The 26,349-nt window shown below is 45.6% G+C and overlaps 1 protein-coding gene across 3 annotated transcripts; it reads right to left on the bottom strand.

The window, feature by feature from the left end:
* Positions 1 to 463: 463 nt before the first annotated feature.
* Positions 464 to 24,510, bottom strand: LOC119372515 (syntenin-1). 3 transcript variants are annotated; one of them, XM_049419792.1, is made up of 8 exons: positions 24,375 to 24,510; positions 23,747 to 23,805; positions 19,076 to 19,273; positions 15,949 to 16,131; positions 14,804 to 14,979; positions 10,905 to 11,046; positions 3,266 to 3,387; positions 464 to 2,401 (listed from the first exon to the last, which is right to left on the bottom strand). In XM_049419792.1, exons 2-8 carry the CDS (start codon positions 23,798 to 23,800, stop codon positions 2,347 to 2,349), a joined length of 930 nt encoding a protein of 309 aa, XP_049275749.1. In that variant the 5' UTR covers positions 23,801 to 23,805; positions 24,375 to 24,510; the 3' UTR covers positions 464 to 2,346. The 3 variants fall into 3 exon arrangements, with proteins under 3 accessions (XP_049275749.1, XP_037498920.1, XP_049275750.1); XM_037642992.2 differs by having other exon boundaries at positions 15,949 to 16,128; XM_049419793.1 differs by lacking the exon at positions 24,375 to 24,510 and adding an exon at positions 24,224 to 24,351.
* Positions 24,511 to 26,349: the final 1,839 nt, after the last annotated feature.

The raw sequence follows: 26,349 nt of genomic DNA, 5'->3' as shown, positions 1-26,349 counted from the left end.
TCCATTCATGAAATCTCAGTTAAGTGACGACTTTGTTCAGCAGCAAACCAACCATCCAGTTGAGATTATAGAAAAGACCAGAAATTTACAAGTCGCATAATGCACACAGCAGACTGCTCATTCATTCATTCTTTTGTCATCGAAATTGTTACAAAGCAAGAATTTTCTAACCTGCAATACTTACTCTAATGCCTCACTGATAGCTCTGCACGCCTATATTTTAACATTAGCTTTTATGTTGCTTTTAAAGTTATTTGCACTAAAATATTGTAAAATTTCCAACTTTTTTTGTTCAACATTAGCAGCAGTTAAACTGACAACTAGAACGTGCTCGGCGATCACTTCAATAATGTTCTAGGGAGCGAAGCATTTGATCCCCTCAACAAATTTGAAGCAGAACATAACGATTTACTCCAAGGCCAGAACAGGTAGCGACAAGAAGACAGACAGCTTATAGTACATGGTTTAAGTATCTTTATAGTTTAAAAAGAAGCATACATTGCACTCAACTGAATGCTACGCATGCGAACAACATGCGTGGCTCTGTTCATAAATTGTCAAGGGTGACGCTATCACAACCACTGACTTTGCACCACCCGGGACGACTTGAGTACGCGGAGGTTCAAATAAAAAAGGATGCAATAAGCAGTGCGACATCACATCATAAACCCTCGGCAATCCCAAGTTAGACTCGCTCTCACACAACCCCTGTGGCCGCCCCCACTCCTCCAAGGCAGCTGCCCGTTGACTGCACCACCTATCACATAAAACTCGCAAGTTAAGTTTAAAACTGCAGCTGAGGAAAATGTCTCAGCACTATGTCTTAGTAGCATAGCCACAGTAAATCAGTGATGGCGTGCAAGTCCATACATTGAGAGGCGATAAGATTTATAAATTGCCAACGGAGTCTGAGTTGCAGGAAAACGATGACTAAAGGCTCATTTGCAAAAGCGACTTTCAATGGTTGCACAACCACGTTGGTCGGCTTTGGTCAAAAAAAAGGCCATTCGCTCACTGCTCCATTTGTTCTGGCAGTGCGACTGCAGTCACAAAGCTTGTGAACCAATCAGATGTGCTGAAACCGGACGTCTGCTCGCTTGACACGCCACCATCGGTCCGAGCAGACGTGAACTGCACCAGTTGCGAGACGTTCCAGTGTGGTGAAGGGCAGGTTGCGCTAGCTGGTATGAATATCAGTCACCTCACGTTGCTGCTTGTTCACCAGTCACAATCGGTCATGTGACTGCTGTCGAATGCCAGGGCGAATGAGCCTTAAGAACCGGCCTCTATATAGCACGAAATGTCCACTGAACATGCATGGCAGGGATCGAGGAATGGTTAAAAAAAACGAAATAATAAAAAGGCTTTGCAGTCAAAGGGTTAAGTATAAGAGACAGGATATCACATCACATTCACATCGTTGGGTGATGTCTAATTTCAAGCATGATCAGTGCCTGGAACATACAATACTTGAAACAGGTCAACCGTCCCAAGGCAGCACGATTAACATCAGCAATCATTCACAGCCCAATGCTTACTCCTATCTCCATACAAAGTATGTGCAAATAAAACAAACAGATAAACATAGATAATAAATACAATGCACCCCTCTCTTTGTGAACTGCAGAATGCAGACAAAATTATAGTACTACGTATAACTCCATGGGTACCTTTACGCATGCAAAAAAATTTCCTACACAAGACATATCAATTCATTCAGACTACAAGTCACTTAAGCTGTGAACCCTTGATTCGTTGCAGCCACAGTACATGATTCAAGTTTGCTTGTAAGAAAAAAGAACTAATGCAAACATGATTACATCCAATAACCATGACTTGCTATCGAACTAAGAAAATACAGCTGAGCAATGCTTGCCCCAGCTCCCTGAAAAAAAATCAGTTTCTGTCTTTCCATCTGTTGTATTACTTCAGAACATAAAAATTTACACGCCGGAGAAAAAGTAAACGGGTTGGTCATTATACATGGCTAATGCCTAGTTCTTACGCAGAAGGTGTAGTGCCCCGTTCATTTGCTTTCTTCATAGGCTCTTTGGCAAGCAAAGTTTGTGGCTCTTCAGACTTTTTGCTCGTGGTTGACAGACTTAAAAACATGCACGTTCTGGCAAGCCATAAAACATACTTAGCAAAATAAAGGCATAAAAAAAAAAGTACAACGTGATATACATGGCGTAAGAGGGTAACGACAGACGTCTCATCAAAAACTGCCGAAGCGGTGCCAGTCTGCGGCTAAATCCGAACACAGTTGGATGCCGTCCGATCCTGGCACGACTGGTCTGGACGCAAAGGTGGACTGCAGTGGATGGGCTCGCTGGTGCATAAGCCTGCTTATATGTCCGGAATGGAGTGGTCCATAAGCTTCTTCAACATGCCTCCAGACGTGCTGAAAATCGCAGAAGATCGGACAATGGGCAGCTTTAGTAAAGCGTTTTTGGTTGTTTAGCTGGGTACAGGCAAAATGACAATGATCACGCTATCCACAGGCCCTTCATTACACATTTAGTATGTAGCTTCGTATAGGCGAGCAGATAGTTGATGCCACACATGGTGGTGCCACCTGGTACATAAGAATCAAAATGCTGTGGCTTCTTTCGTTAGGCCTCGCACCATCTGAACAGACGACTGACCTCAATAATGACGGTAACGTATCACCCACACTTGGTCCTCAAAGAGAGATCGGACCAAGTGAAAGATGATGTAAAGAGTTACGTTTTGCTGCTACAATGAAGAATGAGTAGTAAGTCCAAAACAGAGACAGCAAACAGAGACAGCAAAACAGAAAAGCAAGTGGCCTTGGTGCCACAATGTTGCTACGCCAATGAATTTGACAGTGGGACATAGCATAAAACGTCTTTGACTGTGTTCGGTGTTTACTAGGACTGTCACATGGGTGTGACTGTTAGGACAGCAGCGGCCCAATCGGTAAAGATTTAACTCCTCATTGGGCAAACTGGTGCACAGCAAAACAAGAGACTCACACTACACTGATAGCAGTGGACACAGTCATTTAAAATCTGATCCTTTGGCAAAGTGCATTGGCTTTCCTGTACATTCCATAAGTTCTAAAATGTACTAAACCATCAGCGCCATGCATGTTATGTGAATAAAGCATTGGAAAACATTCTAGGAGGATCTGACACAATCAAGTAGATTTTTCAGTATGCATCTTCCTCTCCCTTGTTTGCAGAGCAAGACTGAGTGTCAATGGGGCAAAAGAAGAGTAGAACACAATATTCCTTTTACTTACTGTTTGATCATGTGGTCGTAGACAAACGATGGGATTACTGTGACTGTGATGACGTCCCCTGCACTCTCGATAATCTTTGTTATTTCCGGGTCCTTGATCCCCACCACATTTTGTCCATTCACCTGCAAAGAGCCATGAACCATTGTCATATACACACCCCATATTTATAACCCACATATAATGAATTATTGTGTATATCAAACAATCGTGAAGTCCCCTTCAATATATCTTCGATATATAAAATATTTCATATATCGAATTATCCATATGCAGAACTTCTTTTTTGTGAATCCCTTCAGATTTGATATATCCGGCTTTGAATGTACAGTGACAGGTCATCCATCACAGTACCTTTTCCTTTATAAGTTTTTTTGCATGCATTAAGTGGCTCAAAGAAAAGGAAGCATGGTCGCGAGATTGAAACTTGCTTATAACTTGCAGATGCAATTAAAAAGTTGATTAGATGCTGGGTTTTTACATGCCAACACCACGTACGATTATAAGGCATGCTGTTGTGAGGAACTCCAGATTGATTTGGACTTCCTGGGGTTCTTAAGGGACACTAACAGCAAATATTACCGTATTTGCACGAATATAACGCGTTTTTTCCCAAAAATTTGCGAGTTAGAAAGGCGCCTCGCGTTATATTCGGGCTCGTGAAAAAAATAACATAAATATAGCGCGAAATTTTTTCGAGCTTTTTTTTTTTGTTTAAAAATCTTCATCCCTGTAGCGTGCGCCGCACGTTCCAGGGACTTGGCGGGTTCGTCGCACCATATAGCACATTTTATTCCTACTTGCGCCTCCGGTGACCGCGCGCGGGAAGGCACCGTGTCGCCGACGCCTGCCTGGCGTCTCGGAACACCGCCGCTCAGTACGGAAACCTCGTGCGTATCGCAGTTGACGCACGCGCCACTACGTTATGCTGCGGCGATCGCACTGTGCCGCTAGCGCTGCTAGCGCAATGGGAGCCACAGCGGCAACACGTGGATAACAATCATTTCAGAATAACTTCGCCTCCTTACGCCTCGCGCTCGCTCGTCGCTGTGTTCGGAACGCACTTCCTTCCGCACTGCCTGTCATAATGAACAAGCAGAATCAATATACTGCCGCGTTTAAAAAAACAGGCGATCCTGCTGGCCGAAGAGAGGGGCAATTCGGGTGCGGCGCGGCATCTCGGAGTGACGGAGTCAACCGTTCGAGGTTGGAGGAAGTGCCGTGACCGCATCTTCCAAGCTGCACCAACTCGCAAGGCGTTCCGTGGGCCCAAGACCGGCCGTTTCCCAAAAATCGAAGAGGACCTGGCAGAATTCGTGCGCCAAGGTCGCGGCCATTTTCTGCCTGTCAATTCCGAACTCGTCCAGATTAAGGCAAGGGAGCTTGCACGTGAGGCCGGCGTGCCCCGTGACACCTTTAAGGCTCGTGGGTGCAGAAGTTCATGCGTCGTGCGGGATTCTCGCTTCGCCGAAGGACTTCGATTTGCCAGAAGCTTCCGGCCGAGTACGAAGAGAAGCTAATTGAGTTTCAGCGGTATGTAATTAAGATGAGGAGGGAGAAGCAGTACCCCGTAGGCCAGATCGGAAACACGGATGAGACGCCAATCTTTTTGGACATTCCGGCTGGCTACGTGATCGATGAACTCGGCACCAAGGAGGTACGCGTCCGCACAACGGGCAACGAGAAGACTCGGGTGACGGTGATGCTGGCGTGCACGGCGGACGGGCGCAAGCTGCCGCCTTTTCTCATATTTAAAAGAAAGACTCTCCCAAAGAACGAGACATTCCTGCCCCGGATGTACGTCAGGTGCAACGAGAAGGGCTGGATGGACAGTACCATGATGACAGAGTGCATCCGTGTTGTGTGGGGAAGACGTCCGGGTGCGCTCCTCAACACTCCAGCTATGCTTGCGCTAGACGCATTTAGAGGCCACTTGATCGATGAGGTCAAAGAAGCGCTCCGCAAGTCTAACACCGACCGTGTTGTCATTCCCGGAGGAATGACTTCGCAGCTCCAGCCACTGGATGTCTGCATAAACAAGCCCTTCAAGGATCTCGTACGACGGGAATACGAGTAGTGGCTGGAGGCTAGCAATCCCCAACTGACTCCATCGGGTCGCATGAAGCGAGCGTCAGTGAGCGAGTTCGCTCGATGGATTCATAATGCTTGGGACGCCCTGCCGTTGGCAATAGTGTCACGGGCATTCCTGAAGTGCTGCCTCTCCAACAGCCTGAACGGCACGGACGACAACGCAGTTTTTGCTGACAGCGACAAGGACTCGAGCAGCGAGGAAGAGTAATCAGGCGAGCTAGTGGTTCTAGCATTTCCGACGGATGTAAATGTAAATAAAGCCCTGCGCGCGACCACTTTTTGACTGCTGTTTACAGTTGCATCACTTCGCGTTATAATCGTAATAAACTTTTTTTTTTTTTTTCGTCCAGGCCGATAGTACCCCCCTCGCGTTATATTCGCGGTCGCGTTATTTACGTGCAAATACGGTACGTCTATGTGCTGGTTTCACGCAAGAAAAGAAACACCTTAGTTTAAACGGACACTAAAGGCAAATGTTAAGTCGACGTTGATTGCTGAAATAGTGTTCCAGATACCTCGTAGTGCTTGTTTCGTGCCAAGGAAATGCTTATTTAGAAAGAAAATCACATTTTAGTGGTCCGCACAGCGTTAGCGCACTTCAAATCGCCCGCCTGAAGAGGGCCTTCTGATGTAACGTTTGCCTTGCCCAACGTTGCCCGCCTTTACCATCCGGCAACCGACACTGTGGTTTCTGCTCTGAAGGGTACATTACAAGCCTTGCCCAAGTTGCGGTTGATCTCGTAATCCTCTCCACGGAAGTGCAGCGAGCACACATGCAGATTTCTTGGTTGTTTAGCACACTGTTGCAGAGGCACGGCACTCGGCCACCTCGGCGTAGGAGTTTACTTGCAGCACCCATTGCTAAATCACGTTGGTTTCTTTGCTGCAGCTGCTGTTGCTCAAGCAGCGCACACTAAAACCAACACATGGAGGGGCAGCAGACACGATGGAGGGGCTTTGATGCACACTGTTCAGGCAGCCAGCAACACAACAGGGACGCAGCATTTTGTCGAACTTTCTGTAAGGGCGACTCATGAGCGTGCAAAGCACAAACAATAGCACGCGGTAATGAAACTACCACTGAAATGCGACCGCACAAGCGGAGAGCAGCCCGACGAAAACAACTTTTAAACCACCCGCACCGTTCTCCTTGGTAACGCCAAGTTCCTTTTTCCATGAATGAAACATACGCACAAGCAGCATTTTATTACGTTGTGTAATGGATGGAATGTCACTTTTTAATTATAAGTAGTTTGAGTACTAGTGATTAATTGTACTCTGGACTCTTAACATCATCGGGCTCATTCCAAAATGTCCCACTGGTGGCGCATATCGTGTCCTACATTTGCCTTAATTTTTCGGTGAGTAGAGCACTGCTGTTGATAATACTGACGTTCTAGGCATTTTCAAGCATTCACCTTTCCCTGACATAAATTGTTATTTGCCTTTAGTGTCCCTTCAAACAGCAATATCAATATGCAATTTCGGCTTAATGATATTCTACTTTACTACGTAATATGTTTTAGTCCACAGCTTTGCTGCAGTGGAGTTCACTAAAGAAAATTCATCATCGTAATGCACATCCACGTTTTGGAAGACATCTTGCTCTTTTTTCCTCCATGTCATGCACTTCCCTTTAGGTTCAATGCATTGTTTGACAGCGCCTATCAAAAATGCCAGTTTATCACCATGTACATTTCCAATGACACGCAAGATGGTGGTGCTGTTAAGAGACGTTTGCCTGTAGGGTTTGATTTATTGAATGTGGCATTAAATGTCTTCAAAATGCAGCAGAATCGCAGTAAACAGAATTGCTGCTTTTATGAAACAACTAATACAACTAAATCATCCCAGAACCACGATCCAATTATAAGGGACGCCGTTAGTGGAGGGCTCCGGATATTTCGACCACCTGGGGTTCTTCAATGTGCACCTAATCTAAGCACATGGGCCCTGAGCATTTTCGCCTCCATTGAAAATGCGGTCGCCACGGCTGGGATTGGCCATAACCACTAGACCACCATGGTGGGGCTTTATGGAACAACTGCTGCTAATACGATTGACTTTGTACTTGAATTCTACATCCCAGAACATTTCTCAATAAACGGAACTTCCATTAAATGTAACATATCTTCCTGGACTCTTCTGGTTATGTTTAACCCCTTGAGGGTTTTCGCCGTACATGTACGGCAGAAGCTTCCTGGTACCAAAGGGCTTTCGTCGTACATGTACAGCATACCGTTTATTTTTAAAACGCGCGCTTTTTTCGATCATTTCTCTTGCTTGAAATGTGCTGCCACGCTTCGGGAATACGTGGAATTTTTTTCATGCGCCGATGTCTCTCCCTTGTTGCTTTTTTTAAGCTTCGCAAAACGGCGCGCCGGCTATCGCTTGCGCAACCGAGAGCACCCGCGGTGCGGTTGGTTGGTTTCAAACGCGCCCCTTCTTCGATCATTTCTCTTGCTTGAAATGTGCTGCCACGCTTCGGGAATACGTGGAAATTTTTTTCATGCGCCGATGTCTCTCAGTCTTTTTTTTTTTTTCATTCCAAAGAGGCACGGTGGCTTTCAGTTGCCCATCAGAACGCGCGCACGCGGTCCGGCTGGTTTTGGTTTCGTCCTTCGGGTGGTTTTCGCTTCTTGCGCCCGCAAAGCTGATGGCTGTTTGGTTTCTAATCTATCAAAGGGTGACCGCTTGTTACTTTCTCGTTTATTGCTCCCCGGGGCGCGATTACATCTGTTTCCGTGCGGTGCTGAATTAATGAAACGATGCCGCTGTGATTGCGTTTCCTGTTCTGGCGTCTCGGAAAAACTAACTACGTTTTGTTGGCGATAAGACGAAGGATTACTGTAGCTTTTTCACTCGTTTTGTTTTCTGGACGGGCGCACAACCATAGAGTTTTCTTCCGTGCGCTCACTGACGCAGTTCGGTTATGCTATGGAATCGTGCACCGGTTGCTCTGCTGCCGGTGAGTCAAGCAGTGATTCTTCCGATGCAGACCAAGTGCCGAATCAGAATCTGATTCATTGGATTTCAGTTTGTTAGACAAGGATTTTTTGATGAGTTCAGACTCCAATGACGATCAAGGAGCGACATCTGAAAATTGTGCGCGGCGAGCCATGCTTCAAAGACTATCACACGCTGAAAAGTTTTTAGTGTTAGAGCACGAACATTTTTAACCGTAAAAGTACTCTGGTGCGCTTATTTTGTATGTCTGTGAGCTATGTTTAATACATGCATAATTTTTATTTATAAAAAACTTAAGTATTTTTGGGGGGGATATTGCTTGATTTTACTACAGTGCAGTCCACTTATAACGATACCACATATAACGATATATCGGTTATAACGATGGGTCGAGTTATGTGTGTGATTTTATGCATTAAGTCTATGAGGGAAAAAACCATATATAACGATATGTTATCGGCCGCATATCGGATATAACGATCAAAATTTGCCGTCTGGGCGGCATTTTCTGTGTATAATAATCGTTACATTTGCGTTTCCAAGTTCCCCTGAAACGAATGATGCCGAGACGGGGCGAAACGTTTACCTACGCGAGTTCGTATCTGCCGCCATTTCCGCGCTGCGTGCGCCGCCCGCCCGCCCGCGCAGCCCACGCGCCGAGTGCCATCGCGAGCTTGCGCAGCGCGCCACAAGATGGCGCTAGCCGCACATGTTGTGTAGGGAGCCTAATGTTGTGCCTCGCCACTCGTGCGTGGCCCACAATCGCACCGAAAGGAGAGGGAGAAGAAAAGAAAAAAAAAGAGGCGAAAAGCAAGGTGGCGCGCCGCTGCGGCGTCCCGGGCGTCTCAAAGAATTACGTCATGATTACGTCACCGACACCATCTTGTCGGCCCGCCTCCGTGCCGACAAAACTGTGCGCCCCGCGCCGGCTGCGCGCGCGCCGCGACGCTAGTTTTGAATTCCTTGGAAGTTCCGTTGTAGCACGAAGCGAGTGTTGAGCGCAGGCACCAGGCTGGCCGTGCAGGCAGGCTATGCTTGGCGGCAAGTCTCCCGTTGTGGTTGGCGGGTCATTGTTCGCTCTTGAGACTTATCGGAGTGGTCGTTATGTCAGCCGTGCTCCGTCGCCGCCATACTGGAGCTCGTCCTAGTCGCCGGCCTTGATATGAAGTTTCGTGATGTTCCGTTACATGAAGCGAGCTTTGGCCGGCGTGTGGAGTTTTCGTGGTGTTTGCGTGTTGTGCGCTCTTGCCGCCGTGGTGGTTAACGGCACGCACCATTCGTACATCATGCGATGGCGCACGGATACTTCAAGACTGTTGAGATATTTAGGTGCGCCTAAAGCTTGACGCTCTCGTTGGAGCTTAAAATAAAGCTTTGTTTTTGACATCCTGCTTTCTAGAACATCTATTCTTTAGTGCTAGTGGTAAATTCGGGATCGGAGCTACGAAGATACGTCCCGCGGTGGTTTTTTCTTTTTTTTTTCGGCAGTCCAGATATAGCGATCACCGGTTACAACGATCATATTTTTCGTTTTTCTCGATATTGTTATAAGTGGACTGCACTGTACGAATAAACAATGTGTATATAACAACAAAAACAATTTTTTTATCACTTTACGGTCACGAAAACAAATTTTAGACAATTTTTTTCTGAAATAGAATCGTCTGAAGAATGTATTTCAGCAATAAAAAAATTACAAATTTTTGGACTGGATTTCGCGAAAAAATTAGACCCTCAAAGGGTTAATGAGATTCTACTGCATATGGAATACGGTGCTGTAATTTTGCTACTGTTTCTCGCTATAATAGAAAATAATTTGATACGCTGGAGCTATAAAACTTAATGGCTAACTGGTATAGTTGCGTAAAAGGAAGCATAAATGCCCTATTTCATCTTTGCAATGGCGAGTTGCTGCATCCTTTCTCACCAAGCGCTTTTCAACATCACGCTACAAGTGTCACAAGTCGTACAGCCCTTTCTAGGGTCAGGAGTGCTAAGAGATCACGCAGTGGGTGGCAGAGAAGCACAATGTTGCAATACAAAACTAAAACTGCCATATCGAAGTACCAAATGCAAAAATTGCACAAAGATGACCAACATAATGCGTTAATTAATTTGCATTGCCTTCACTGATTCTAGCATGCATGTCGCGACTTTTATGTCTTAAATTTAAAGAAACACTAAAGAGTATGTTAAATCTGCTTTGGCTAGACAAGATTCAGAGCACTCTCAAAATTCTGTTTATATTTTATCAGAAAAAAGGAAACAGTGAACAAAATGAATGCTGCAGTTTTAATTCTCGAATTTCCCGCTGAAACGGCAGCAACAATGACAAAGTTTAACGCTTCCTCAGTCTAACATGCAATGTAATTATTTTGTCAAGACAGATAACTAATTATCCTGACAAAAGAACTTTAAATACCGGCACCATTACAAAACGAAAGAGCAAGAAATGCCGCAAAATGTTGCCTCTGTGTTTTACAAGCCTATAAAAATCTGCCGAGAGCATAAGACCCCAGGTATTTCGTTCAACAAAGGAGACCTGCTGTTTCAGTGGACAACATGCACATGTGGAAAAACCCACCTCCAGCAGTTGGTGGTCGACCAGAAGGCCGTTCCGCGTTGCTGACGAGTCCTTGACGAGGGAGATGATGCGGCCGTCTCGGAATGCAAATCCAACGTGGCCAGTGCTCGACTTGTGCATTGTTACGGTGCGCTCAAACGGCCTGCAAAAATTGAGTGCAAGGAACTTGTTACTGGAATGAGATTAGGACAATCCTCTTGGCTGAAGCACCAAGAAGCACATCAGTGTTAAAGGGACACTAAAGAGAATAAATGAATCTGTTTAGATCGATAAATTGTGCTCTGAGAACTCTAATGTTGTTAATTTCGCTATCATAGGTTTAATACCAGAGAAGAAAATCAAGTTCAAAGTTTCATTTTTTAATTTCGCGCCAAAATCTCCCTGCGTGACGTCGCGGATTTCAAAGTGTATTTATCGTATTTTGGCGCCATTGCCTCAACAAAATTACCCCAAACTTGGTATGTTAAGTCTATGGCCCCCTCAGAGGACAATGTACTTCATTTTTACCGATTAGGAACTATGTAGTCCCTAGCAGGCGCCGTCAAAACATGTGATGTCACGGCGAATGGTGCGGAAACTTCAAGGTGGCGTCGCCACCCACATTTTTTTTTCGCGTGTTTTCTCGCTTACTAAGCGTCTTCTTGCAGCAAGCGTGGTGTTTTTGGTATTGTGAAAGAGTACTTAACTAATATGGGAAAAATCGTTTTGCTCTTTTGTGTCCCTTTAAGGGACACCAAATGCAAAATACCATATTTTCTTGCATATAACCTGCAGAAATTACAGATAATTCGGAGCTGAAGTGGGGTGCAGCTATAAGCGAATTTTGGTGTGCAAGTTTGCTTCACGGCAATATGTGTATATTTTTTCTGAACTCTTATTTTTCTATAATTTGCAGTTGCAGTGCAGGTTACATGAAGGGTTATCTGTGAGAAGACACGGTATTACATTGATGTAAACTGTTAAAGCACCATTCCACAAACCTCTAAACACAAGGTTTATGCAAGGAAAATGCTTAGTTTAAGAGGAAATCATGTTTGGTTTGAAGGTTCTACATACTGCTATCACAATTCAAATGACTGACCACCCAAGTGAGGGCGGAGGGGTGATGTTTGATAAACATGAGTATCGTTGTCAAGGGCTTCTTTTACGTTTCTTTTATGTGCAAGCGTAAATTTGTCAAATTCCTGTCGCGGAGTGTGTCCCAACAAGTACAGTATAGACCGCTTATAACGTAAGTCGCCGGAGTCGCGAATATCTGCACTATAAGCGGTACCGCACTATAACCAAAACAACCTTCTACAAAGGCTGCACTTGCGCAAAACGTGTTGAGCATGTAGCCTCGCGTGTCCGATAATGGACATATGCGATTTGGGGCGCTTACAACCACTTAAATGTCCGAATGTTCAAAAATTAACCACCAAAGACCTGCATTGCCAACGAAATGAACACGGGGGAAAAAAGCAAACAAAGTGCCATCGCGGAAATTCGCCGACTACGTTTCAGGCCACCTCGAGGTATGCGCATTACACAGAAACCATGTCGAATCGCGACCGAAATTTCACGTGCTGAGCGGTACCGATCGTTCGATTTCGCGGGCGCGCACGCGATGTCCAAGACATTGCAATCGAATCCGGAACCACAATTCGAGAGTTGCATGTGCCAACCGTGCCCTCGTTTTCATTAACTATATGATTCTCTTCCCTTCAAGTGCAGCCATCGAAAAAAGTTTCGTTGATTCCGCACCAAACCGCAACTTTTATCGCCCGCGACCGCTACTCCGCTACCGAAAAGCAACCAACGCTGATTAGGCCTAGCGTGCCGTTCAGCATGTTGTCGTGGGAAGTTTGTCCAAGACAACATGAAGATCGGACGTCGAAAAGATCGCACTCAAGCACTAACTTAAGAACAGCGCGCGTGATACGAAGTTTGTGTTCGCGGCCGGGAGATCAACGGCGACAAAAGCCCGCCAAGCTCATTTAAGTCCGCGCACTGGCAGAAAAGGCGAAAGCTCGCGTCATGAAGCCGCAAAACTTTTTAATTTGCGGCCGAGGTCGCAAACGCGATATCTGTAGCAAGTGTGATAACGACGACGCTTTTCCCGACAGGAAACTTACTTTAAAGCGCACTTGATGAGGACGCGATCGTACGTTCCACGCGTAACGCGCTGCCGGCAAGCGGCCGCGGAGCCTTGCCGCCTTGCCGCCGCCGGTGCAAAGGCTACTCCGTCGCCTAGGCAACCACCATCCTTCCCCACTCGGCGAGCCCGCACAGCGCTGCCGCGGTCTTTTTCCTCCCTCCGCCCCTCGTTCGTTCACTGTGCGTGCCCTCGCCCTTCGTAACGACCTCGTCGCTCCCTCCCCAGCGGCGTACCTCCTTTGAGAACCGCACTCGCTACCGCGTTTGTCAGAAATATTTTCCCGCAACCGCATTATAAACGGTATTTCATCTTGGGGGACTGCACAATAAGCGGTATGCGTATACATGCGGTTCTATGGGAGGGTGAACGGGAGTCGAAAAAGACCGCATTATAACCGGTCCTGCACTATATGCGGTTACGTTATAAGTGGTCTGCACTGTAAATCCACCAAGGGGCAAAGCAGAAGGAAATAGATGAAGTGGTGAAGCGTCGCAAAAGGCATCCGTGAGCCAAGAACAGCAACGTAAGTAGGCGAAGAAAACATTCGCGTACTAATTACATTACCGTATTTACTCGATTCTACCGCGCCCTCGATTGTAACGCGCACCCGTTTTCCGCGACCAAAAAAAAAAAAAAAGTAATACATCGATTGTAACGCGCACCCATTTTTCGTGAGAGAAAAGAACAAAAAAAGTCCGTAGGAGTCAAACTTCGCACATTCAGAAGAACAAGTATTTGGGTTTTAAAGAACTGAAGTTTCAAAAAAGTAAAACACAAAGTCAAAAAGTGGGCCTTGCCGCTAAAACTGTCACCACTACGGCGGCGATACGAGTCGCGTAATGGATCAGTCCTCGTCGCTGTCGGACAACTCCTTGTCGCTGTCAACACTCTTCGATTTCGGGAAACCGGCCCTGCTTTGGTCCACTGAAACCTTTTCGTGAAGCTTTGCTGTAAAAAAATCTTCTGCTTCTGTTTGCGCCAGTCTCGCACGCACGTTTCGGGAACTCCGAACTATATCCGAACGACCGCGATGCGGCCCGATTTCCGTCCGTCTCTCTGCACATGTAATAACTATTTTAAATGCGGCATCGTGGTACACTCGTCGAGTATTTGGAGTCGGCACTTCCATGCCGTCGATGCGAACGCAGAACGGGATGACAATCTCCTCAGCACACGTACGAACTGAAAAAATGGCAGAAATGGCCAAGGCGCGTAGGAGGCGGCCATTTTGAAATGTCGATGGCAATACGATAACCGAGTTTCTTTTTTTTTTTCGGTACTCGATTCTAACGCGCATGCGATTTTTGGACTCGTTTTTCCGGAAAAAAGGTGCGCGTTAGATTCGAGTAAATACGGTAAATACCACGGTGTCTGGTTGCACAAGCAAACGCGAACACCTCATCTACACTCGATGACCCCGAAAATTTGATTTCCCGATGCTGAGTCAAGGGGTAGCGGGTCAAACCCTGTTAGGCGCAAGCGTAAATGCCCCATTTGTCAAATTGCTGTTGTGTAGTGTCAAAGCGATCCTGGTTAACATGAATAGACTTTCTACGGGGAACGCGCAAGGGAACAGCACCAATCCGCTTGTGTGTCACACAATTTCATGAAATGAAACATCACTGTAACTTTTTTTTTTCAAGAATCAAAGACTAGAAATGAAATAGCAATCTGTTCCATCTTACAAAGAACTGCATGACCTTTATATTACGAGCAGATGAGTACTACAGTTACAGAATTATGGAGAGAAGTTGCTACTCACCTGTCCCGGACGGCCATGACGATGCGATCCGGGTTGGCCTTGACAATGAGCGTGTGCACCTTGTCGACCGAATAGCCAGCGAGCACTTCCTCGTTGATGGTCAGCAACTGATCGCCAAAGCGAAGGCCTGCCATGGCTGCCGGGCTGTTCGCTTGGACAAGTACGACAAAGATGCCCTGCGAAATAAGGTTAACATATTGCAAGTTTTGTAACACAATCCAACAGCCCTCTACGGTAGCCGACGAGAATGCTGCCATTAACACTTACACTGCCACCTGTTGAGACAACCATAAGGTCAGCTTTTATAGAAGCCCTGTTACCAGGGCTTCTACATGAACCTCATCTACACATCAGCTACACATTTTTTAATATGTTCAAAAAATGTTTGGCGCTCTTGGGAGGCACGCACCTGTTAAATCCTGCAGCCTAGCCACAACGCAAGGAAAAAAGAAATCCCCACACAAGCCAGATAACGAATGAAATTCTATAAGGTGCCCCTCTCCACTGAGATAATGAGGGCACTGTTTTATAGATAAACGAGGCTTTATCAGAACAGACAGTGTCACACGACTATGCAAGCAACAAAGCTTTGTGATAGCCACTTACACTATCAGTGAGATTACAAGCATGCCCAATGGGAAAGTTGGCAAGAGCACAATATAAAAGAGTGGTTAAAAACAAGGGCACTAGATAAGGCAGACGGTGACACACACAATGACTATGACTGAAAGGCTTGCCTGCAACCCCCGACGCCATTACAGGTCCGAGATTAATCAGTCAACGGATAGTTGGATGCCAAGTGTGACTGAAAAGGGCCATGGCCAATAAAGATGCGCAGATTTCGCCTACTAGCAGTAGCGGTAGTAGTAGCAGTACTTCCTTGCATGTACACAAGAATGGAAGTAATGGGCACCATTCTATGCACCTGACAAAAAGCCTTCAGCAGCCATAGTTTGCAATGAAGGCAGATATGACATCTTCATTGACATCACACCTGATGCATCGACAGGTGTACAAAGATACTGTAACTTAATGAATACTAGGTACTCGCAGAAACCTCGCCTTTCTCTTGCAATATCTTGTCCTTACCACTGATTGCTTGAAATACAAATAAAATCGTGGAGAGATAGAAGTCGTTGTCTTACCTGGTTGATGGCTTGCACGCGCAGTCCAACCTTGCCCTTCTTGTCCTTGCAGAGGATGACCTCCCGAATGCCGTGGCTAACATGCGCCCTCTTCAGGCCAAGAGATGAACCCGAAATCGGCGCAACCATGTTTGAGAGGAAGCTGCCGCTTCCTGCAGGCTGTGGCACGGCAACTTGGTTCTGCTGTACATGACAGACAGATGCAAAATAAAAGGGTGTTAAAAAAACTAAACGGTGGGGCTCTATGTGCCAAAACCACGATATAATGATGAGACGTGCTGTAATGGGGTGCTCCGGATTAACTTTGACTACCTCGAAGGATCAACACAATTGATTGAGAAGAAAAAGAAGATGACTTTCGCCTTGGAGTCATCTTAGACGAAAGCATAAGAGACCGTTTGACTTTTTGGAAATGTTTCATGCTCGAGGCTGACTTATTTCACAATGATGCCTTCTTGGGAATCATCTAAGTGGTGGGAAGCATGGTAAGGGTCCAAGAATGCAAGCATGCTGCATGGTCTTATTACGAGACAGGCTGCCATGGCAAGCTGAAGCAAATGCCAGATAAAAAAAATGACAGGGTGCAGCAGCAAGATGAAATGAGTTTAGTCCAGGACGAAATGAGTCACTGCCACAGCAAAATGAAAGCAACTTGATAGAAGCAAAAGCCTCGTGCAGAAACAGGATCTAAAAGTCAGGAAAACCAGGCTCGGTCCTCGGAATTTTGACAGCCTAGTGTGTAATAGATTTCCTAATACGCATAACAAAGTACTATCGCGCTCAGTATGAGCTACATCACGCGAGCGCGTGGCCGAGCGCTCTGCAAGGTTGTACAGTGGCGCCGATTACGGCATATTTTCGAGTTATCGGGAGAGAGTTTGGCTGTCCCTGCGAGCGCGCATTGCCTCCACTTGCTTTCATCCTCGCTCTCGTTTTGCCCTGCGGTGATATCAGCTTCGAAAATGATAACTTCGAGGGTGAAAGCAAGCAAGTAGGGGCGATGCGTGTTCGCACGAGCAGCCAAACTCTCTCCCAATAACTCGAAAATATGCCATAATAGGCGCCACCGTACAACCTTGCAGAGCGCACGGCCACGCGCTCGCATGTTGTAGCTCACACTGAGTGCAATAGTATACATAATCATCTTGCATTCGGCCATCATCATAATGCAGACCCCATGGCTTGGTATGGAATGTGCAACTTTAGATAGCAACCTCAGTCACCGAGCTACAGCAGATGGTTTTGCGTGCACTTCAAGAGTGGCATGTCAGAACACTGTTTGAAAACGCGCCATGTGCATAGTGAAAGCAGAAGGGAACTGCTACAATCAGCCTTGTACTAAAGGTGCAAGCAAGTGCAAACCCATAATCTGCGAAACCGCGAGAAAGGCATGCGTGAAGTCTTGAGCACCCGACAAGTGAAACGGTGTGCAGTGCTTCTCTGCACGGAAGGCAGCACAGCTGGCATCATGCAATTTACTCGGCAAGGCAGGCACAGTTTTAAAGTACGATGCGATCAGCGGACCTATCTTCGCACCCTCAGGTAGGCCTACTTTCTGTTTTCTTTCAACCTGTGCAAGCTTTGCTTATGGATCAACAGAAACAGTATTTGACATTATCATGAACATCCTTCAACAATTAACATAGGGCATCACACGTGCACAGGAGTACAGCACCACTTTTTTGCAAAGACACGCATGCAGCACTGACGAGCAGCCATCATAACTGGCCACTTGCCAGTACAATTGATTTGTGCAAACTAAATAGTCATAAAAACACACCATTAAATGACAACATAACACACTTTTACAAAACACTTGTGTGCATATTAGTTGTAATAACCGTGTTAACATAAACAAGAAAGTGGAATGTGGGCCTCTTTGATTTGCCACTTGAGGCTGTGTGCAGTCTCCAAGAGCGCACACAGCTAGACATTTTTTTTCTTAGGTGTTCTGCCTATAGTGCATTGGTCGGGCATCTTCATCTGTTTGCAAAGCCTTGAGCTATGCAATTTTAATATGGCAGCTATTCTGAGGCTCTCAAACCGCAGGCAGATGCACTGTGTACTGCAACACAAGCACTGTGTACTGCAACTCCACACACCAGGTTAAAAACTGCATTCAAAGGAAGTCACAAAACTCTTCTCGGTGCTTTGAGATATTCGCAGATTATTAAATTATGTGCATCCCACATGGTTCCCATGCATCAAACAGTCGCCTCAGAGATCTTTGTTGATTGCGGACACCGTTCCACCCAACCTATACCACCACCTTTTTTTTTGCATTGCATGCGTTCGACCGGTTGCTTTCCAGCATGCAAAAATGAGTGCAAAGAAATTATGTACTATGGATTCCTTATTGCGGTCATTTGTAATAAAGTGCACTTGTTTTGTGCAGTCTTACACTGACACAGTATGTTAGCATTTTCGAAAAAGAGCTATGCTGGTATCTTGTATTTATCCCATTTCACGTCTTTCAGGTTCGGTGTTCTGCAGCTGCATCAGCGTTTAATGTTCACATATATTGAAGTATCGCTGCCGTTATCTCTGTACTTATCAAATGAAAATTGAAGTTCAGTGCTTGCAGCAGAATTGCTGTGTCAGTTACTCTACAATGAACTCTTCACCAATTCAGTGCACAGCTGCGGTTCTGAGCTGGCCTTGACTTCAACATGCTAAAACGACGGAACTAGACACACAGCATCAACAGATCTGTAGCACTGTCTGTGATGTTTGCTATGTTGGTACCACAAAGACTGTGACAGCGCATATGAGTGCCGAGAACATAGTCCCGCAGCAATTTTCGTGTGTCCTCACTGACCGTAACTCCTGTCAGACTCAAGAGTCAGAATTCCTCCACAGATCTGGAAATGTGGCATTGACTGGCGACATAATAGCAACGAAGCGAATTGCATTCAAGAAGGACAGCAAAGGAAAATGATGTAACTATGAGTAGATAGCTCACGACAACTGCACACTTCGAAGCAGGTGTGCTGACTTGACAGATCCCTTCTTAGTGAAACAGAGTTAGCTGCCTCCGCGTGCCCAACCTAACTTGCCGGCTGGAGCCATCGAGCTGCCCGATAGCGGCAAATCAAAGAGGCCCAGTGTTGTCCACGTGCGGACAAACCTGGGAAATGGTTGCCAGGGCAGTGATCTCGGGCGGGACGTCCCGAGACAGGGAAAGGCCCATGTAGTCATCTAGAGCAGGGTAAAGGGTCTCAAATCTGTCCGGGGCAGCTGGCGCTGACGGGTACAGTCCGTAAGGAAGGGGAGCGGATGCCACTGGAGCTGCCGGAGCAGACGATTCCAGGGGCCTCGTCTGCGCCTAGGAGTATGGGAGGAAATGAATGAACATGCACTTTCTGTTGATCAAAGAAAAAAAAAACATGAAATGTTGGGCCATGGAATTTGGTGAGTAAAAGAGGTCACCGTGTTAAATAAACCTAAGTGCACACTACAATGTGTTGATGAAAATGTGACTAGCACACACATCGCTTACTTTTCCCTGCTATTTAGTTGCTCCTACTCTTACACATGTTGCTACTTACGTCAAACAGTTAATTGACAGCAGGGCTGATTAGAAGGACATCTTGCGGTAAGCAATCCAAGAACAAGTCCGATTTTTGCACTGTGTTACGTACTTACACTGCTGAGGCTTTACAATTCGGTTTAACTTTACTATTGGTTTCACCAAGGTTAAAGAAACGGAACTTCATTTTATCCCAAGCATCACTGCCCAGTAAATCCTATCACGTAACACAGGCGTACTTGCATACTAAGCAGAGTGCCACACATACTAAACAGAAAATGGCATCATGAAAAAAAACACTATTTTGGGCCACGAAACTAGGAAGGAAGTAGAGGAATTCATTAAACAATGCTTTGTCATATAAAGCATGGCATAGCTGCTCTGAAAGAAACACAAATGCAAGGGTGAAAAAAAAAAACAATAAAATTCAACCACATGTGCTCAAACCTCATCCATAACACGTACTGAAACAATAGACCACATTCCATAGAAGAGTGCATTGTCACAAACATGGGAGCCAGGCTGCTGAGCTGCAGCAAACACGTTGTGGCCGCTTTTAAAGTCTTGTCAATGTTAACAAAGCCCGATGACTCATGAATTAATGCGTAGCTCAACACACACGTTTAACAGGTTCTTAACAGGCAACTGTGCAGGACAGAGCGTTTAACAAGAATCCCCAAGCTACATGCTTTGACAGATCTGAACATAGGACTAATTTGCCTAACTTTTTATTTAATTAAATCTAATTGATCCACTTCAATCTAATCGATCTACTGCAACCACCAAATCTGGTAGAAAAAAGTAATGTTTTAATGTTTTCCCAGTGATGTTTGGCTAGCTGAATTGGAGTGTGGTCTGTTATCGTAAATGCTTGTCTAATTGCAAAATCAAACTCGAACATTCCTGATGAAAGTGGTAACCTTAGTTTACTATCAATGACATTACCTCTAATCAAAATTTGCCACGATTTCACGGCTTCACTCTAAAACCAGCAGCACAAAGGTGTGTATGTACCAATATTTGCACGGCAAAACTAGCTGTGTTATACCCCTGTTACATGGCAAATCTAATGTCATTTGCAGTGAACGTCATTCGTTTGTAATGTCATTTGTTTGCTGTCACACTGGGAAACTAATGCCATTCGATGGAAACGACATTTCTTGTCAAATGAGTTCCCGAAACACATTTGCATTGAATTTCGAACCGAATGCGTAGCCTCGACGCCAGGGACCTTTTAGGGAGATGGCTGTTGACTTATGTATATGTAACTTTCGTAATTTGTAAATATCTTATTCTTTACTAGATTAACTTACTACTGGAGTGATGACATAACAGCACACGCGGAAGTTTCTAAAAGGAAGTCCTTCTGAACTACAGCGGCTGGCCGCCGGCCATGTTTCATTTGTGCTCTGTTGTTATTGTTGCCTGTATTGTGGGTGCTGATCGCCTGATTGCACGTGATCAAGGTGGCGACTACATGAATTAGCTGCCGCCATCTCATTTCTGCAGCCGTAGTGTCAGTTGTGCTCCCAAGCTTAGTTCACAGTACCCACGTTAGTCATATCGTTGGCCATGTTCGGTTTCGATTGGCTCTTGGCTTGAGTTCGTTTGTGTCGTGCAGCTGTGGCAAGTTGTGTAGAAGAGCTGCGTTTATATTCTTGGAGCAGCTTCTTAGCGATAAAAAATTATTTTCGAGGATACATGCGTGTTACATGCAAGATTTTGATAGATCTTTACTTCTCCCAAAGTCACGACTCAGGAGGGTTAAGGTCATAGTCATCATTTTAAAATATTTATTTTCGTCACGTGACAGCAGGCAGGTAAAATGACATTAAGTTCACCTAATGTCATTTGTTGTAAATTACGTTAGATTTTCCGTGTGACAAGGGTATAAGCTCAGTTAAATGGCAAATTTATTGTCATTTACAAGGAACGATATTCGTTTGTAATGTCATTTCTTTGCTGCCACACTGGGAAAACTAATGACCTTCGGTGAAAATGACATTTTCAATCAAACAGATCACGAAACTCATTTGCGTTTGATTTGAGAATGAGTGCATGGTTTCAACGCAAAGAGTATTATCACTAATGATTAAAGTTTTTCTACTCTATGTAATAGAAAAATTTGTTTGTTTTATGACGAAAAAGAAACACGATAGTCATGCTTCTTCCACACCCCATCTGCATACCATACTTAAAAGTATGGTATGAAGCTGTGATTAATCATGTAAAACACTCATGCACATATTTTTAGCGCTACTTTTATAACAAGATTATTTTAAGGACATACAAGTGTTAAGTGCAAGACCTGTCAGCTTCCCTCTGAGGAGTAATCGCTTTAAAATGAAATTTGTTTTCATTGTGTGACAGCACACAGGGAAAAGGAAAATGACATTAAATGCAATCATGCACAATGTTGAGCTAGTTGGTACACACTAAGAATCTAACTGCACTGAAAATGGGACACAAAATAATGCAGGACAAAGCACAGATTGCCAGATGGTTTCATTAATGTAAGAGAGGTTTTATAGAGCATTTTATTTGTGCAGAGAAGGATCCGACCCCTTTAAGGAGTCCTGGAACACTTTTACAAGTAATCACCGAATGACCTCATTATCCGAGTTTACTGCATTGTGAATTGACTACCACAAGATTTTTTTTAGTCTGTCAAGTACAAGCGGGGTAAAAGGGACAACCCCCAGGCTACAGCCATGCTCTGGCTCGAGGTGATTGGCAAACAAAGCCTCGCAAAATTCAAGCCTTGTCCCTTTTCTTGCTCTTTTCCTGCATTTTGCTAGCTTTCCCATTTTCCAATGGGTGCATGAAAGCCCCCTGGTGTTAATAAAACCTTTAAGTTGACAGTCATAGTTTCATTTAGTCCTATTTTCTTGTTTGTGTCAAATTCTCAGTACTGTTTGATTCTCAAAATGACATTTGATTTATAGTGTGAGAGGGGTATTAGGCAACCTTGGTTGCTAAGCACACTTCCACGCTCTTTATTTTTGAAAATGGGATTGCAGTGTGCCATACGTGATATGTGCGCACAATGCTCAAGTAAAAATTGTAGAGGTAATAATAATAATATATGGGGTTTAACGTCCCAAAACCAAGATATGATTATGAGAGACGCCGTAGTGGAGGGCTCCGGAAATTTTGGCCACCTGGGGTTCTTTAACGTGCACCTAAATCTAAGTACACGGGCCTCAAACATTTTCGCCTCCATCGAAAATGCAGCCGCCGCGGCCGGGATTCGATCCCGCGACCTTCGGGTCAGCAGTCGAGCGCCATAACCACTAGACCACCGTGGCGGGGCAAATTGTAGAGGTAGCTGACAGAACTTGCACAATGGCAGTGCACAGAGTGGCATAGGATGGTGCGACTATTTACCTAGTGTTTCTCGCTGCAGCCTCACTCAATAGGCAGCTTTAGAATAAGGTACCCAAAGCGTACGAAAATGCTTGCGCCTGTTTCCACAGAGGCGTGCGCCTTAAGTTAACCTCTACAAAAGCTTGCGTTCCCTGGGTACGCGAAACTTGGGTACCCAAGACAACGCTTGGTGCGAAAGTTTCGAGCATCGCTGCTCCAAGTGAAGCCCAAACCCCATATGCGCGAAAATGCACGCGACAGCGACGAGCGATGCTATGAGCGACGAAACGAGCCGTTCGTGCGACGTGTCGCGTGGTCGATTTCGCGCGATCGCTCGGTTTTTCAGATTTGGAATCCGTCGCTCGTCGCCCGGAAGTGCTGTGCTCATGCAGCCAATAGCAAAACACCGGAACAAGATGTATCAGTGACGTACTGCTACAGTACTGCTGATTGTCGCCGCTTTCTTATCGACGCGCATCAACAACAACGTTCATCAACATGGTCAACGGCGACGAGCGCAACGTTGACATTGTTGAACGCGAGCGTGCCCTCAGGGACGGGAACTACAAGTCCTGCGCCGTCGGTGACGCGGCTTGGCGGCACGTAGCAGCACTGATGGGATCGAAAAAAATGCTGCAAGACAATGATAAACATTTTATGTACCATTAAGCAACAAAACATCGTATTTTACATTGCATACCGCTGACTACGGGCCACTTTTGGCACGAGTAAACGCCCTCATGCCAGCAACAGTGGAGATCGCTCGCTGAAGCCGTCGCGTGAATGGGGTTTGCCCATCCAAGCGACCGCTTGCGCGAACACGATCTACGTCGCGTCGCTCGTCGCTGTCGCGTGCATTTTCGCGTATATGGGGTTTGGCCTTGAATGAGACAGAACACTCACCTGGATCATGTGATCCACTTTCATATCCTCCAGAGTCGGGTAAAGGCTCGACATCTTGCCTGCGATAGGGAACGAGCGACACAGTCAGATGAGAACCCGATGCAACAAGTACGTATGCCAAGCCCGCTTATGCGCACGGAGCTCTGTATGCTCTTATCGGCACACTAGATGAACTACCGAATGGCGATTGTTCGATAACGCGCGCCACAGCTCTTATCGGTTCAAGTCACAGGGAAACAAACGGTGTATGAGTAATTCCAAAAGCGTTATGAAAGCTACCGCAGCGAAGAACCTTTCTTATTGGACAACCCTTGTAGCAGAATGTCTTTATCAGTGAGCATTATAAGTTCAAAACCAAGGCTGTACCAAGGCAAGGGGAGCGACTTGTTTACGGAACTGCTGGCTCTACCATGGCCGCACTACTTTTCAGTTATAAACACTAAAGCGAAGTCAACCTGACTCAGTCAGCACGGTTACCTCGTTTCTAATCAGTCCTGTGCTACAACGGACGGTCAAAACAAGCGCTTGAACAGTACTGTCGGTTGCGTTGGCCTCGCTGAGCTTGGCGGCTGAAAAGGCTCTCCACCGTCACCGGATCTCTACACCGACGTCAAATGCGCACACCTACCCCGATGTATTGACGACCACCGTTGCAAGAGCCACACGCGCCTTTTTTTGTTGTTTCCGTTCACTTGAGCAGTGAGTGACTCACACAACACACACGTGACGAAAATGGGAGGGGAAAAACGCAGCGCGCAAGAGCGGAGCGAGCTTATCGCAGTGGCGCTAGTTGGTCAACAGCGCGCAGCACCTGACGTCAAGGTAGTCAAGGCGATTAACGCGCCAAGCATATGGCGCTAAGTTGGCCAAGTGACCAACAAGAAAACACCAAGATCAGCGTGGAAATTTGGCAGATATATTGAAAAAATGGAAGCAGTAGCGGCAAGAGTTTGGCTGTCGAGAGAACGCGGTGTGATGCAATCGAAAGATGTTCGAAAGCGAGCGATAAGAAAGCGAAACCGAAACTTCCTGAGCGCACGTCAGCGCGCGGCTTTACGGATGAAGTTTCGCGTTTTCGATCGAAGTAGCAAGAGCTTGTCTCAAATCGGCGGGAAATTATTGAATTTGCGTTCGTTGGATTTGTACAAGCGCACCATACATTATTTAGAATCGAGTTTGTTCTCTGTCTGCAAAGCCATACGCAAGTAAATCGTGCTGCGATCTTCACGTGATCAACGCAGAGGAGTTTTCGGAACAACTTGGGCACAGAACACCTGAACAACTTAGTTACGAGCGCTATATTGAAAACATGGGGGCTGGAGCAAGTTATCATTTGTTACAAACATCATGCAACTTTAGTATCACACCTTTAGACGATGCTGCGAGTAACCGGCTACCATTTCTGCGGCAGGATTGGGCTTTTCTTCATCATAATGCTTGACCACGCATTTGACTAATGGAAATGTCACTGCGTTGTCTCGATTGTCCTTCTCTCAGGTGCCCACACTGATATTTTCAGTGACACTTATGTTTTCATATATAAACGGATTTCCTTGTGGCTTCGTGCTACAAACGGGTGGTTGTCTATTTTCCCTTTATTAACCCTTCCGCCACCTTACGGGTTTCCGCAGAACTGATTTGCCATATATAAACGATGGAACATTCCTGACAAGAGTCTAAAAGTGACTGTTAATGAAGATAAACAAGATGTAAGGATCCACAGAAAACTCAAACAGCCAGGCCAGCTTGCTATTACTGCATTTTCACAAATTTACTAAATGTAACAGCTATAATTCCTCAGCTACTTTCTTGAAGCAGTAAGTGATTAGTGTAAACAATTACAATATTGAAGTAATTATAATAGATTACTTTTCCTATGCAACATGTAAAAGATTAGTAGCAACTGGCAGATAGTAATCTGTGCACGCCGTCTAGCACTAAACGATCAAGCACAAACTCAGAGAAGCAACCGGTAATTAAAACGGCTCTGAACACTGGTTGCTCATAGCATGGTTGCTTACTACTCAGCAAGTGCTGAAAGTGCGCTCCATAGAGTTTCCTACAATACTTACTAGAGGGAACTCTGGCGCTAGTGTCTATGGGAGCTGCAATGCATGACGCTTCAGCCAGCATGGGAATGATGGGTAGTACACGGATTTGTCTAAACTTCGCTCTTTCGGCTCAGTGTGGCTCCGTGTCGCTTGCATCCGTTTTGTCGCAAAACGATGTTCAGCAAAGGTCAGCAGTTCCACTTCACCACTTTAACTTTTTTAGGCTCACCAATTCAAATCTGGTCACGAAGTTCACAACAGTCTATTCTTTAATCCGAAACAAACGCCAAAACACAGCAATAAACAAAGCCACAAGTGCGTTCGAAGCCGTAAGCACAGATTAGGCAAATCAGTGTACTACCCATCATTCCCATGGTGGCTGAACGATCGCAGTGCCAGAGTCCCCTAGAGTTAATTTTAGGAAACGCTATGGTGTGCTCGACTGAAGCAACACGACAGATGTCATGCAGGCTAGCTAGAAGATAGCAATTCATCTACGGAGACTGAAATGGAGATCCTGCTTCAGCTGACTCAGTGCCTTGATAGTCTGTT

The sequence above is a fragment of the Rhipicephalus sanguineus genome, chromosome 10 (genome assembly GCF_013339695.2).
Source record: "Rhipicephalus sanguineus isolate Rsan-2018 chromosome 10, BIME_Rsan_1.4, whole genome shotgun sequence".
NCBI lineage: Eukaryota > Metazoa > Arthropoda > Arachnida > Ixodida > Ixodidae > Rhipicephalus > Rhipicephalus sanguineus.
Note: the sequence above shows the minus strand (reverse complement) of the source record. Positions and strands in the feature narration are given on the sequence as shown.